This window comes from Medicago sativa, chromosome 6 (assembly GCF_051527215.1).
Source record: "Medicago sativa cultivar Bolivia chromosome 6, Bolivia_mono, whole genome shotgun sequence".
Classification (NCBI taxonomy): Eukaryota; Viridiplantae; Streptophyta; class Magnoliopsida; order Fabales; family Fabaceae; genus Medicago; species Medicago sativa.
This window is the reverse complement of record NC_140754.1, coordinates 63446915-63463191: the sequence shown is the minus strand read 5'-3', so window position 1 is coordinate 63463191 and position 16277 is coordinate 63446915. Positions and strand designations below refer to the sequence as shown.

The 16277-nt window shown below is 30.0% G+C and overlaps 1 protein-coding gene and 3 pseudogenes across 1 annotated transcript; 1 reads left to right on the top strand and 3 right to left on the bottom strand.

The window, feature by feature from the left end:
* On the top strand, window positions 1-3954 carry LOC146916229 (uncharacterized; annotated as a pseudogene).
* Window positions 3955-4098: 144 nt separating this feature from the next.
* On the bottom strand, window positions 4099-5852 carry LOC146916228 (uncharacterized; annotated as a pseudogene).
* Window positions 5853-6017: 165 nt separating this feature from the next.
* LOC146916227 (uncharacterized) lies at window positions 6018-9612 on the bottom strand (annotated as a pseudogene).
* A 3495-nt stretch (window positions 9613-13107) lies between these two features.
* Window positions 13108-14628, bottom strand: LOC146916226 (heat stress transcription factor B-2a-like). Its single transcript, XM_085718344.1, has 2 exons — window positions 14314-14628; window positions 13108-14179 (listed from the first exon to the last, which is right to left on the bottom strand). Exons 1-2 carry the CDS (start codon window positions 14587-14589, stop codon window positions 13430-13432), a joined length of 1026 nt encoding a protein of 341 aa, XP_085574470.1. The 5' UTR covers window positions 14590-14628; the 3' UTR covers window positions 13108-13429.
* Between the last annotated feature and the right edge of the window lie 1649 nt (window positions 14629-16277).

The window sequence follows — 16277 nt, the reverse complement described above, 5'->3', positions numbered from 1 at the left end:
ATGGAAAATGATTCTGATGAATTTGTTAAAATACTTGAACAAAAGCTTAATCAGCTTAAACTTAGCACTATATCTGAAAAAGAAATTTCTGATACTTCCAGTAATACTGAAAGTAATGATAATAATAGTGAAATTGGTAATATTGATCAATTAACTGCTATGTTCAAAGAACAAGACATGGATGTTGCTGAAATAAACCCAATCTACAACTCTAAATCGGTAGAGCAATATATTATAAGAGGCCTACCCCTCAAGATGTTCTTTTTGAAGAAAGGGATTTTTATCAAACTTCTTATTCTGGAAAATCCATTTATGAATGGAATATTGATGGTTTAAATGAGAAACAAATTCTGGATGTTATACATCGTATGATAATGTATTCTACTGTTTGTAAACAAAATGGAAATCGTGATAGTTCCATAGCCCAGTTTATTGTAACTGGATTTATAGGTCAATTAAGAGGTTGGTGGGATCACTATCTTAATGAAGAACAGAGACTTGAGGTTCTTAAACATAAAAAAACTATTGTTAAGGTAGAAGGACCTAGTAATAATCCTAATAATCCTACTACTATTAATACTGAAGAAGAAGATGCAGTTTATACTTTGTGTCTTGCTATTCTTCATCATTTTGTAGGAGCTAATGTTCCTATAGCTGAAAAATTAAGTACTCTTCTTCAAAATTTGAGATGTCCATCTTTAACTCATTTTAGATGGTATAAAGATACTTTTTTATCAAGAGTTTTTCAAATAAAAAACCCCAATGCCGATCATTGGAAATCAAAATTTATTGATGGTCTTCCTTACTTATTTGCTGAAAGGATTAGACAATCCTTAAGAAATAAAAATGATGGGGTAATTATTAACTACCCAAACTTAACTTATGGCCAAATTATTGGGACATGTATTAATGAAGGATTAACTTTATGTAATGACTTAAAATTGAAAAATCAATTGAAAAAACAAAAATTAACAGAAAAACACCAATTAGGTGAATTCTGTGAACAATTTGCTTTTGATCTAGGAAACCCTCCTAATAAAGGTAAGGGGAAAGATAAGATTTCTGGTAAGAAAACCCATAGAAATAATAAAGAAGTCTATAAATCTGCTAATAAGAAGAGACATAAACATAGAAAGAATTTTTCTAGAAATAAATTTAAAGATAAGAGTCCTAATAAGGATAATAGAAAAAGAAAAGCCAAAGATTTGGGTATAACTTGCCATAAATGTGGCAAAGTAGGCCATTATGCCAACCAATGTTGGACGAAAAAGGCTCTTAACGAAATTGAAGATAATAATCTTCGCCTTCAATTAGAAAAAGTTCTTCTTATCAATTCTGATGTTGAAGAAGATAATGGCAACAATTCCTCAGAAAATGAAATAGAGGTGATTAATGAATCATCTTCAGATTCTGATAATTCTAATGATGATTGCCACTGTGATTATTGGAAGGCTATTGTTGAAATGAATGGATTAAACGTTCTCACTAAAGAACAAGATGAAACTTTAAAAGTTTTAGAATCAATTCCAGATGATAATTTGAGAAGAAAAATGATGGAATACCTTATAAAGGAAAATTCTAAAAAAGAAACGCCTCTAATTATAGAAGCGCCTTATCAATTAAGTGAAGTCTTATCCAGATTTCATCAATCCAATATTAAAAAAAGTCCTATTTCTACTAATGATTTAAAGAGAGAAATAAATCTCTTAAAAACTGAAATTATTCAGATTAAAAGAGATAATAATATATTATCTCAATGAATTAGTGTTTTAGAAAAGGGTAAAAACACTAATATTTCTATAGAAGAAATTGCTTCTACCTCTGATGATAACCATGAAAAGGGTTATTTAAACCTTTTAGAGAGAGTAACTTCCCAAAAATGGTTTGTTAAAATTACTCTTGTTATTAATAAAGAATTTATTCTTGAAGATGAAATTGCCTTAATTGACAGTGGTGCTGATTTGAATTGCATTCAAGAAGGAATAATTCCAACTAAATATTTTGAAAAAACCAATCAGTCTATATCTCATGCTGGAGGTAATAAACTCCAGGTTAAGTATAAATTAACTAACACCTATGTTTGTAATAAAAATGTGTGTTTACCAACTCAATTTATTTTAATAAAAAACTTAACCCATAGAATAATATTAGGAACCCCCTTTCTCAACGCTATTATGCCTATCAATAATATTGATCAAAAGGGAATTACTACTTTTTTACAAGGTAAGAAAATAATTTTTGAGTTTATTACTGATCCTCAAACTAAAATGTTAAATGAAGTAAAAGATATTTTACTTAAAAAGGAAAAACAATTATGTTTTCTTAAAGAAGAAATTAATTTTAGAAACCTTAATGATCAACTTAATAAAGATGACATTAAAAGACAAATTAAGTCTATTGAAAAACAATTTCAAAGTGAAGTTTGTAGTGATATTCCTAATGCCTTTTGGGAAAGGAAAAAGCATGTTATAACTTTACCTTATATTGATGATTTTAATGAAAATCAAATTCCTACTAAGGCTAGACCTGCCCAAATGAATCAAAATTATCTTGATCTTTGTCAAAAGGAAATTCAAACCCTCTTAGATAAGGGACTAATTAGAAAATCCAAATCTCCTTGGAGCTGTACAGCTTTTTATGTTAATAACGCAGCTGAGAAGGAACGTGGAGTTCCTAGGTTAGTTATAAATTATAAACCTTTGAATAAAGCTTTGAAATGGATTAGGTATCCTATCCCTAATAAAAAGGATTTATTAGACAGATTAAGCAATGCTTTAATCTTTTCAAAATTTGATATGAAATCAGGATATTGGCAAATTCAAATTGCCGAAGAAGACAGATATAAAACCGCCTTCACTACTCCTTTCGGTCAATATGAGTGGATTGTCCTTCCTTTTGGGCTTAAAAACGCCCCTTCTGAATTCCAAAAAATTATGAATGACATTTTTAATGCATATTCTGAATTTATAATTGTTTATATTGATGATGTTTTGATATTTTCTAAAAGTATGGATCAACATATGAAACATTTGAAAATATTCAAAGATATCATAAAAAGAAATGGGTTAGTTATATCGGCCCCTAAGATGAAACTTTTTCAAACCAAAGTTAGGTTTTTCGGTCATGAAATTTATAATGGAACTATTATTCCCATACAAAGAAGTATTGAATTTGCTTCTAAATTTCCTGATATTATCGATGATAAAAAACAATTACAATGATTTCTTGGAAGTCTGAATTATATTGCAGACTATTATAAAGATTTTGCTAAAGACACCTCTATCTTATATAATAGACTTAGAAATAATCCTAAACCTTGGACAGATAAGCACACTGAGGCTGTCCAAAGAATTAAATCTAAGGTAAAATGTCTTCCTTGTCTTTCTTTGGCCAATCCAAATTATTTCAAAATAGTTGAAACTGATGCATCCGATATTGGATATGGTGGCATTCTTAAACAGGTTATACCTGAAAATAATAAAGAGGTTCTAATAAGATTTAATTCAGGTAAATGGAATCCTACCCAAGCAAAGTATTCCACAATTAAAAAAGAAATGCTTTCTATAATTAAATGCATTTCTAAATTTCAGAGTGATTTATTAAATCAAAAATTCTTATTAAGAATTGATTGTAGCTCTGCTAAACAAATAATAGAAAAAGATGTTAAGAATCTTGTTTCTAAGCAAATATTTGCAGGATGTCAAGCTCAATTAGTTGTCTTTGATTTTGATATTCAATTTATTAAAGGAGAAAATAATTCTCTTGCTGATTATTTGACCCGTGAATTTTTACAGGGAAATGACAACCCCTAACAGGGGAAGAGGAAGAGGCCGTGGCCCAGGAGGCTATGGTAGGGGTAGAGGTAATAATATATTGCCTTACCATGAATTAAACACTCCCCTAATAGGGGATTGGACTACAATTTTACATTTCGAAAGTAAACTTGCAGATTAGATCAAACTAGAATCATGGTGTTTAACTCACCATAACTTATTTTAATTTAGCTAGACATATATTATGTCAGAAGATATAAATAAAAAGATAGACTAACCTTTAAGGGAATTATAGAACTGAAGTAAGCAAAAGAATTCAGGAGCAGAGTTATGAAGACTAAGGATTTTATTTATGATAATATTTTACAACGAGCGTAAACTTACAAGAGTGCAGAAGAGAAGCGTGCTTAATGAAGCACAAAAAACCTCTATATATAGAGGGAAATGATTCACTATTTGAATCAGTAAAACTAAACTGTTACAACCGGTATCCGGTAAGCAACAATAATTACAAACGACAAAATAAAATGATAAAAGAGTCAATTATTGATGCCGGGTGCACATGGTGGGCCCCATCGATCACATCAACAAAGACAAAGATACAACAAAACAAAACTTAAAAGAAAAGCAAATATTGGTGGCCACTTTATTGTCGGCCTTTGAATTATTTCCTTGTAGAAGGAATCTTTGAAAATTCTTGTACCAATTATTTCATTGGTCCTTTGTCCTTTTGTCCAATGGGATAGATCATAGCATCAAAGATATCTTCGGTAGTGGGTTCATATTCCGGCTGAGATTCTCCGGCTAAATTAGAATCGAATGATCCTTGCGAGGATGTTGACATTGTATCATCCCTTTGAGTTGTTGAGAAAGTAGAACAAAATTGTTGTTTCATATACTCCATTGTTCTGAGCATTATTTGATTTTCGGTTTCATTGGGATATTTCCTTTGAAAGTAATTCTTCATCTGAATTAAAGGATTTGGTTGAGAACTTTGTTCTTTATCCTTATTGATTTTATCTTCTTTAATAACCTTTTCAACGTTATTAATTAAAGATTTAACATCTTCAGTGCTCATCTTAGACCACCATTTATAAAAGAATACTCTTTGAAGAATTGGAATATTTAAATTATCTTTAGTCACTATTAGTGACCATCTCCATATCCAAGGTATCTTGAATTTGATAAAGAATATCATTGGACTTTGTCCTGTGATTAATTCATTTGGCTTAATTTTTGTGATAAGGGGACTATTATCACACCAATCTTTATATAGTTCTGGCAAATTTTTTGGTAATATTTCATTTGTTATAGGACCAAATTTTGCCCACCATTTACAAAACCAATTTGGTATGGATTTAGTGACAATTTGGGGGTTTATTGAGAAAAACCAAGAATGCTTATTCTTTGGATTCTGGTAATAAAAAGCTTGTGTGAAAGCTTGGATATAGTCCCAGTAATTAAAGGAGATAATTTTATCTTCAGCTATTTTAATAGCTTTTTCTTTATTGGGATCTAATCCCCATTCTTTTGGAGACAAAATTTTTGTAATATGACATTTGCTAAAATTTATAAATTTTTTTGGATCATTATTATGATAATAATGAGTGATTGTCACAGATTCTGTGAATATTAGAAGAAATTCTAAATGAGGTCTAGATTTTCCAGTTAGACCAGGATAACCCCTCGATTCGAGGTATCTAGTTCTAATATACCAGCCGTCATTATTGGCTAATTCAATATCATCTTTTTCAATATGAAAAACATTTTCAGTAACAGGATTTTCGAAATATTCCGAAATCTGTTCTTCAGAATTGGCTGCTTCTTTATAAGATATTATCTTGTTAGAAGTTTGTGAAGAAGATGCTTCTTCTTTTTTCTGAGTGGTAAATGATGCTTTACCTTTGTTGTAAGAAATTGTAGTTCAATCCCCTATTAGGGGAGTGTTTAATTCATGGCAAGGCAATATATTATTACCTCTACCCCTACCATAGCCTCCTGGGCCACGGCCTCTTCCTCTTCCCCTATTAGGGGTTGTCATTTCCCTGTAAAAATTCACGGGTCAAATAATCAGCAAGAGAATTATTTTCTCCTTTAATAAATAGAATATCAAAATCAAAGACAGCTAATTGAGCTTTCCATCCTGCAAATATTTGCTTAGAAACAAGATTCTTAACATCTTTTTCTATTATTTGTTTAGCAGAGCTACAATCAATTCTTAATAAGAATTTTTGATTTAATAAATCACTCTGAAATTTAGAAATGCATTTAATTATAGCAAGCATTTCTTTTTTAATTGTGGAATACTTTGCTTGGGTAGGATTCCATTTACCTGAATTAAATCTTATTAGAACCTCTTTATTATTTTCAGGTATAACCTGTTTAAGAATGCCACCATATCCAATATCGGATGCATCAGTTTCAACTATTTTGAAATAATTTGGATTGGCCAAAGAAAGACAAGGAAGACATTTTACCTTAGATTTAATTCTTTGGACAGCCTCAGTGTGCTTATCTGTCCAAGGTTTAGGATTATTTCTAAGTCTATTATATAAGATAGAGGTGTCTTTAGCAAAATCTTTATAATAGTCTGCAATATAATTCAGACTTCCAAGAAATCTTTGTAATTGTTTTTTATCATCGATAATATCAGGAAATTTAGAAGCAAATTCAATACTTCTTTGTATGGGAATAATAGTTCCATTATAAATTTCATGACCTAAAAACCTAACTTTGGTTTGAAAAAGTTTCATCTTAGGGGCCGATATAACTAACCCATTTCTTTTTATGATATCTTTGAATATTTTCAAATGTTTCATATGTTGATCCATACTTTTAGAAAATATCAAAACATCATCAATATAAACAATTATAAATTCAGAATATGCATTAAAAATGTCATTCATAATTTTTTGGAATTCAGAAGGGGCGTTTTTAAGCCCAAAAGGAAGGACAATCCACTCATATTGACCGAAAGGAGTAGTGAAGGCGGTTTTATATCTGTCTTCTTCGGCAATTTGAATTTGCCAATATCCTGATTTGATATCAAATTTTGAAAAGATTAAAGCATTGCTTAATCTGTCTAATAAATCCTTTTTATTAGGGATAGGATACCTAATCCATTTCAAAGCTTTATTCAAAGGTTTATAATTTATAACTAACCTAGGAACTCCACGTTCCTTCTCAGCTGCGTTATTAACATAAAAAGCTGTACAGCTCCAAGGAGATTTGGATTTTCTAATTAGTCCCTTATCTAAGAGGGTTTGAATTTCCTTTTGACAAAGATCAAGATAATTTTGATTCATTTGGGCAGGTCTAGCCTTAGTAGGAATTTGATTTTCATTAAAATCATCAATATAAGGTAAAGTTATAACATGCTTTTTCCTTTCCCAAAAGGCATTAGGAATATCACTACAAACTTCACTTTGAAATTGTTTTTCAATAGACTTAATTTGTCTTTTAATGTCATCTTTATTAAGTTGATCATTAAGGTTTCTAAAATTAATTTCTTCTTTAAGAAAACATAATTGTTTTTCCTTTTTAAGTAAAATATCTTTTACTTCATTTAACATTTTAGTTTGAGGATCAGTAATAAACTCAAAAATTATTTTCTTACCTTGTAAAAAAGTAGTAATTCCCTTTTGATCAATATTATTGATAGGCATAATAGCGTTGAGAAAGGGGGTTCCTAATATTATTCTATGGGTTAAGTTTTTTATTAAAATAAATTGAGTTGGTAAACACACATTTTTATTACAAACATAGGTGTTAGTTAATTTATACTTAACCTGGAGTTTATTACCTCCAGCATGAGATATAGACTGATTGGTTTTTTCAAAATATTTAGTTGGAATTATTCCTTCTTGAATGCAATTCAAATCAGCACCACTGTCAATTAAGGCAATTTCATCTTCAAGAATAAATTCTTTATTAATAACAAGAGTAATTTTAACAAACCATTTTTGGGAAGTTACTCTCTCTAAAAGGTTTAAATAACCCTTTTCATGGTTATCATCAGAGGTAGAAGCAATTTCTTCTATAGAAATATTAGTGTTTTTACCCTTTTCTAAAACACTAATTCATTGAGATAATATATTATTATCTCTTTTAATCTGAATAATTTCAGTTTTTAAGAGATTTATTTCTCTCTTTAAATCATTAGTAGAAATAGGACTTTTTTTAATATTGGATTGATGAAATCTGGATAAGACTTCACTTAATTGATAAGGCGCTTCTATAATTAGAGGCGTTTCTTTTTTAGAATTTTCCTTTATAAGGTATTCCATCATTTTTCTTCTCAAATTATCATCTGGAATTGATTCTAAAACTTTTAAAGTTTCATCTTGTTCTTTAGTGAGAACGTTTAATCCATTCATTTCAACAATAGCCTTCCAATAATCACAGTGGCAATCATCATTAGAATTATCAGAATCTGAAGATGATTCATTAATCACCTCTATTTCATTTTCTGAGGAATTGTTGCCATTATCTTCTTCAACATCAGAATTGATAAGAAGAACTTTTTCTAATTGAAGGCGAAGATTATTATCTTCAATTTCGTTAAGAGCCTTTTTCGTCCAACATTGGTTGGCATAATGGCCTACTTTGCCACATTTATGGCAAGTTATACCCAAATCTTTGGCTTTTCTTTTTCTATTATCCTTATTAGGACTCTTATCTTTAAATTTATTTCTAGAAATTTTTTTTCTATGTTTATGTCTCTTCTTATTAGCAGATTTATAGACTTCTTTATTATTTCTATGTGTTTTCTTACCAGAAATCTTATCTTTCCCCTTACCTTTATTAGGAGGGTTTCCTAGATCAAAAGCAAATTGTTCACAGAATTCACCTAATTGGTGTTTTTCTGTTAATTTTTGTTTTTTCAATTGATTTTTCAATTTTAAGTCATTACATAAAGTTAATCCTTCATTAATACATGTCCCAATAATTTGGCCATAAGTTAAGTTTGGGTAGTTAATATTTACCCCGTCATTTTTATTTCTTAAGGATTGTCTAATCCTTTCAGCAAATAAGTAAGGAAGACCATCAATAAATTTTGATTTCCAATGATCGGCATTGGGGTTTTTTATTTGAAAAACTCTTGATAAAAAAGTATCTTTATACCATCTAAAATGAGTTAAAGATGGACATCTCAAATTTTGAAGAAGAGTACTTAATTTTTCAGCTATAGGAACATTAGCTCCTACAAAATGATGAAGAATAGCAAGACACAAAGTATAAACTGCATCTTCTTCTTCAGTATTAATAGTAGTAGGATTATTAGGATTATTACTAGGTCCTTCTACCTTAACAATAGTTTTTTTATGTTTAAGAACCTCAAGTCTCTGTTCTTCATTAAGATAGTGATCCCACCAACCTCTTAATTGACCTATAAATCCAGTTACAATAAACTGGGCTATGGAACTATCACGATTTCCATTTTGTTTACAAACAGTAGAATACATTATCATACGATGTATAACATCCAGAATTTGTTTCTCATTTAAACCATCAATATTCCATTCATAAATGGATTTTCCAGAATAAGAAGTTTGATAAAAATCCTTTTCTTCAAAAAGAACATCTTGAGGGGTAGGCCTCTTATAATATATTGCTCTACCGATTTAGAGTTGTAGATTGGGTTTATTTCAGCAACATCCATGTCTTGTTCTTTGAACATAGCAGTTAATTGATCAATATTACCAATTTCACTATTATTATCATTACTTTCAGTATTACTGGAAGTATCAGAAATTTCTTTTTCAGATATAGTGCTAAGTTTAAGCTGATTAAGCTTTTGTTCAAGTATTTTAACAAATTCATCAGAATCATTTTCCATTTTAAAACCTTCTATATTAATAGGTGGTTGAACCATAGGGGTTTCAATCAAAGATGTCGAAGAACTAGAAACATCAACAAATTTTATATCTGTTATGTGTTTTTCAAAAAGATTTTTTAAATTAATTAATTCTTTTTCCATAGAAATAAGTTGATCTCCTAAGCGAGTAAGAAAAGCATTCGCATAGTTTTGAGATCTAATTATAGGATTCAAATCTTGAAGAGTAATTTGATTATCACTAATTTTTTTACAAATATAGGCAGTGGACTCAACGTTTTGTCCTAAATTTGTACATTGCTCAGGAGGAAAAATAGATTCAACAATTTCTCCATTTGATAAATTCCAAGATCTTGATTTTAAGACTAAAATCTCATTATTCATTTTTTCTAAAAAGTATTTTAGAAACCATTTAACAAAAGGAATATAGTCCCTTTTCATACTAAGATCATTATAAAAATCTTGTTTTATCTGGGCTAATTCCCAGGGTTGAAAGGTTTTGAAAAACCATTTTCTAAATTCATTATATCTAGGCATTTCAAACTCATCATTGATAAGTTTTCTAAAATCACTTCCTGGTGTACAATCCATAAAAACATTATTGTTGTGGGAGATGATAACTTATCTCAGATTGAGTAGGTGATGTCCTACTTGTGGTATGTTGATTATAAATACCTTGAGGAATTTTGTTTTCGCTGATTATTATATTCTCAACTGATTCTAATTCTTCTCTTATTCGAGAAGAAGATGCCCTAGTCATATTACTAGGTGCAGTATGAAAATCATTATTATCATATCTAGAAGATAAACTTCTAGGAATAGAAGATAGGCTTCTAGGAATTGTTAAACTACGACGAGGATTAAATTTTACTTCTATATCCCCTTCAATGGTCTGAATTATTTGATCTATATCCTTATTAACGATAGGTTCAGGTTCAACTTCTTGTTGAAGATCCCAAGTCTCAGGGAAAGTTATTTCATCCCATCTAATCATTCTATTAGTAGCAATATTTGAGGTCAGAAGATTAGTCTGAACTAAAGTTGTTTTTCCAGGAAAACTAATATTATCAGTTTTAACTTTAGGATTTAAAGTATTAAGAACTTTATAATAGACTCTATAACAGATAGCCATAATTTCACTACCTGATTTGAAATTATATCCACTAGTGTGAATTTTTAATTGCATAGCATCATAAAGATTTTTGTCAGTCATAGACAAAGTTATATTGGGAAAAATATCAAAATAAACTGGTCCATGACAAAGACTAGTTTCAATTAAAGCTGCTAGAGAGGATTTAAAATCTTTACTTCTTCCATCTCTAACATAGGCCATTAAACTAGCGTTTAAACCTAACAAAGTTAAAGGTTTAAAAGCTACTTGAATTAGTCCAATATGGATGTAATTATAATTCTTGTAAGATTTTAAATCTTTTTCTCTAATTAAATTAATTACCTGACTTTCATCAGAAACTTGAATATTTTGTTCAATAGTTTTCACAGCCATACGTGATAAAATATCAAACCTTCCAAAGCTATATATTTGCTTAGGTGAAACAGAAGGAATAGTCCATTTATTTAATTGATCTAAATTGGTTGGGTATTCAACCAAATCTCTATTTTTAATTAAATTATCTTGATCATAATTATGATCTTCAGACATCAAAAAGATTAAGATAAGTTATAGTTTGTTAAACACCATGATTATAGTTTGATCTAATCTGCAAGTTTACTTTCGAAATGGTATCAGAGCCTTTATCGATTTTAAGATCCAAAGAACAGTATTAATGATTCTCGCAAAAAATTCGTCAATTTTTTCCCAGAGGAGGGAGTGTTTATGATGAAAATAAGCTTGAGAATTTTTTGTTAAAACTGTTCTTACTTCTTTGGTTTAGGAGTAATCCTTACTATCCCAGCGGATTGAGTTCGTCTCTGCAGAGGTTGATAGTTTAAACACTTTGTGTTTACAAAGAAGATATTAAACTTTTATAAACAAGGCTTTATGATATTGTTTTCTAGAAATTTGCAGATTCCTTTGAACTATAATATATATATATATATATATATATATATATATATATATATATATATATATATTACATTGTTTTCTTAAGAGGTGGTTCAATCTAGTGTACAAAATCAAATATTTCGTCAATGATTTATAAAAAAAATTAAATGAAAAATAAGAGCAATCTAGTGCACACTCAAGATCCCAAACCAACCACTAAGTCAACACCAAATGAGTTACAAACAATATAAACTTTGATCTTTTAAATTACAAAGATTAGACACTTAAATCTATTATGTCGTTATAGCACGTGGTTGTTTGTGTGGCGTTGGTTCGGTATTGATTTTGTTTCATTTGGTGCTATTGGAGAATATTTTTATCAGTTTATTTTTAAATGTGACTTTGTACCCTGTTAAATGCTTCACTTTCAGCACGCCTTGTGTGGGATGAATCACTTTTAGTTTAATATTATATACCATTTTGATTTGTTAAAAAAAAAATAAGAGACCAAAATGTTTAACATTTATAATTTAAGGGACTAAAGTTTTTAATATTTTATAACTTAAATGATCGAAGTGTAAATTAGTTATAATTTAAGGGACCAAAAAGAGAGTATTATTTAAGGAACTAAAATATGTAGTGTTTGTAAAATAAGAGACTAATATTCAAGGAAGAAATCTTAGAGCACCAATGTGAAGCTTTAAACCAACTTTGAGGGCTAAAAATATAATTTACCAAAATATATGTCAATTTTTCATTGATACCATATTTTGCTAGGTTGAGATTCCAAATTTGACCATATCTCAAAAGGACAAAAGAAATTAGGATCTTGCTTAGCCTTCTCTTCCCAAATATAAAATTACACTTTTGCAACTTTTTTCCTTTTCGTGCACCACTTTCAACTACTTTAATTGTTCACTAGAATGTCCCTAGCTTCCTTTTTCTCTCCTTTCCTTATATGCATTACAGCATTGCTTCCCCTTAATTGCTTTTTGACTTTGTTTAACGTACACCCTCTCGTCATTATTATAAACAAAAATCTACATTTTAGATTCATTCATTTAATGATGCACATAGTCTTTATTATAAACCACATCCATCATTAAATGAATGAACTAAAAATGTAGATTTTTGCTTATATTAGTGACCGGATGATGTATTTCATAATGAAGCTCATACGTCAAAGATAAAAAAATTTAAAACCAGCAAATTTATTTCATAAAGTACAAAATACACAAGTACTTTAAACTAGGCATACGTCCAAGGAAAAATTTAAACACCCCCGACTAAGTTCAACACTCCCAAAAAAAACTCACATCCTCCGCACTCACTCATAATATACATAAGATTAATCAAGAGTTTGAAAACAACAATAACGATAAAAGAAAATAACTTTTCTCTTTTTCATAAAAAGGAAAGAACAATGCACTATCAATTGTTCAACATAGTAGCATTATCATAATTTTTTTTTTGAGTTCACATGACTATGAATCTTGATGTAAAATTAATGATAGGATTAATAAAATTCTAAACAATACAACAAAGGTACATCTACGGTCCACATCTAATTTTAATCCAAAAAGTACCCAAAAAACCAAAAGAAAAAATTGAAAATACAAAGAAAAGGGACAACACAAAACAGTATCGTTTTCTTCGAACTTCCCATAAGAAACTTCTGGGAATTGGTCCCATACGGTTAAACGACACACGTGACTACAACATTATCACGTGCATCTCCGCGTGCACACGGTCTCAGATTCCCTACACCCTCATTACCTCTATCTAACCTAAATCTGAATAAAAATCCACCACGTGTCATTTACACAAACTCTGATTCTTTCTACGACTCTGATTCAACCACGCTGTTCGATCATTATCATGTTCTTGACAATCCAACGGTTCAGATTTCACGTCCGTAGAACCAGGTTGATGTAGCCGCAACAACGTATCATCCTCTCTTTCACCATTTTCACAACCGTTTTCTCTAACTCGTTTTGCTCCAATCGCCACACCGAATAGCTTCGGATTCATTTCCTCGCCGGAGCTCCGTTTTTCCACCGCCGGCATCAAATCAAGCGGCGGATTTGGATTCACCGCCGTCATACCGGATTCTCTACTTCCTTGAGCACCACCGTCTGTTTGAGTGTTATTGTTTGCAAAATTTGACATCAGAGAGTATATATTGTTACAAAGCAATCTCATCTCAGCAAGTTCTTTATTCAATAGAGAGTTCTCTTTCCTCAACCTCTCGTTTTCGTCGAGAAGCTCGGCCGGTGCACGTGCCGGTGAAGAACTCGATGATATCACCTGTTCTTCACCGGAGTTTGACGGTGAAATCATCGGCATCGCCGTTGGTATTACCGTCAACAGTACCGGTGAAGGAACTGCAACCGTCGCTGTTGTAGTTTCTGCTGCTGTTACAGCAGCAGAAACAGACACAGACGACGGTGAAGGTGTTGGAGAACAGATCTTCCTCCGTTGAATCTCACATAGAAGCCGCTTTTCTCCTCTTCGGAAATACTCATTTGAAAATTCCCACCGGTCAGGTACTACTTTTCTAAATCCCTGCAAAAAAATCAACAAAACAAGTTAAAATTCAGCCCTTATCGCTTCAATTCGTCTAAAATATTAATTAAAATTCATACAAAAACAAGCATAAAAGAAAATAATATAATAATAGGAAAGAAAGTTGAATTTACATAAGTATTGAGTTGACGAACAAAGCTGGAGAAATTATTGTGTTTGAAATACTTTGGAAGCAAATTACTAGCAAAGATGGTGGGGTTCCAAACAATAAAAGTGGATCCATCTTCGTTCCACGAAATAACCTCGTCGATAGATTTATCATCGACGAGGTTATACGTTTTAGTCAAAAACGGTGTAGGAATAGATCTCTGAGACTCAAGGGTGGGTGTTGCAACGGTGGTTGTGGTTGTTTCTCCGTTGTTTTCCACCGGAGCTGGCGAAGGAGCCATGATGAAGAGAAAGAGAGAATTTTGTTGAGTAATTGTGGTGGTTCTAGAAGGTTCGGTGGAGAATAAAAAGGATGATGAAGAGAGAGAAAGAGAGAAGAAAGAAAAGGAAAGGAAGGAACGAGAAGGTACTAGTTAGTTAGGTAAAATGTTTGAGAAAGTTCCGTGTGAATGAGGAAATTGGGTTTGATTAATTATGAATTAATGTTTGTTAATAGAATTTGATTTGATGATGATGCGGATGGAATGGAAATGTGTTAACACCGTGAATGTAAAGATAGGGTGATAGATAGATACTACTTGCACGGCTCTTCGCAATCTAAGAAACTTCTACACTTTTTATTAGGAAGGAAAAATATTAAATTAAAAAGAAAACAACAAAGGATGGTTCTAGTGTTGTTTTTTTATAACAAAAATAAAATATAAATAGATAATAAAATGAAGCTTAGTTGTCATTTCTTGTTTTTGAAAAAAAAAAAGGAAAAGAACAAAGATGAGGAAAACTCCATGATAATGTATTGCAGTTGAGTGGCCAGGATTTTTAACAAGACAATAGACTAATTATGTTTGGTTGAACCTGTATCTTATCCAATCAATCAATGTCATGTCATATGTTTAGATTGATTTGTTTCAAAATAAAATTGAACATGTTTGGTTGAACCTGTATCTTATCCAATCAATCAATGTCATGTCATATGTTTAGATTGATTTGTTTCAAAATAAAATTGAACATTGAGCAAATTTTGCATATGGGTTCAGGTATACTTTAAAGTATTTAAGAATTTACCATGAAAAAACATAACACAAAGTCCAAAATTTTAGAATATGATTATTTAAAAGACGCCCTTGTACAAAGCACACTCTATATAAAGAAAAATGATATTTATATAACTATTTTGTTTCTCTTTCATATTCTTATCGTATAATTAGTCTCTATTGTTTTGTTTTTCGTTTCAATACATATATTTCTTTGTATATATTTGGTTGTCTAATATATGATGTTCCAAATTTAGTTATTCAAATAAAATACCTCATGTAACTTGCAAGTCATTTTATTAATTCTACATAAATTTATTTATTTTGTGAAGTGTCTTATATTTTGTGATTGAGTATATAAAATAACGATGAATTTCATTGGAAATTTATAATAATCAATAGTATATATATAAAGTAAGGTTTTTTATGTCACGTGTCATTTCCATATTTATTCACAATATTTTTATTAATTTTCTATTTTTAAAACAAATATTTTATTTGACATAAATATCTCAACAAACTTTTATCTTATCCACAAAATATTTTATTTAATTTTTATATTGAACTCCTAATATTTCATGTAGCAGAAATGTCTCAACAAACTAAATAAAATACTTTCAATCGTCCTTTCAATTTTAAAAAATATAATACTATCAATCCTATCCATTAAATACTTCACTTTAGTTTTTAAATAATGTTTGGTTTAATTAATTAATGTCTACTTCACTTTTAGCATTATTTGTTTCAAAAAAGTAATTTTTTTTATCAGTTTTTGAATTTACAAAATTGTTAATTTTTTTTTAAAACTGATTTTTTCTTCGAATTTTCAAATATTTCTTTGAATTTTCATCATATCCACTAAAAAGTTCATTCTACCAAAAACTATTATAAAATATTATACCACATTTTTAACATAAGTTGATTATTTAAATTAA

Bases quoted from the DNA above. Each gene is read 5' to 3' on its own strand.
- LOC146916226 (XM_085718344.1), bottom strand. From the start codon at position 14,589: ATGGCTCCTTCGCCAGCTCCGGTGGAAAACAACGGAGAAACAACCACA. The intron at 14,180-14,313 runs GTAAATTCAACT...ATTTTTTTGCAG, and splicing joins TTCGTCAACTCAATACTTAT to GGATTTAGAAAAGTAGTACC.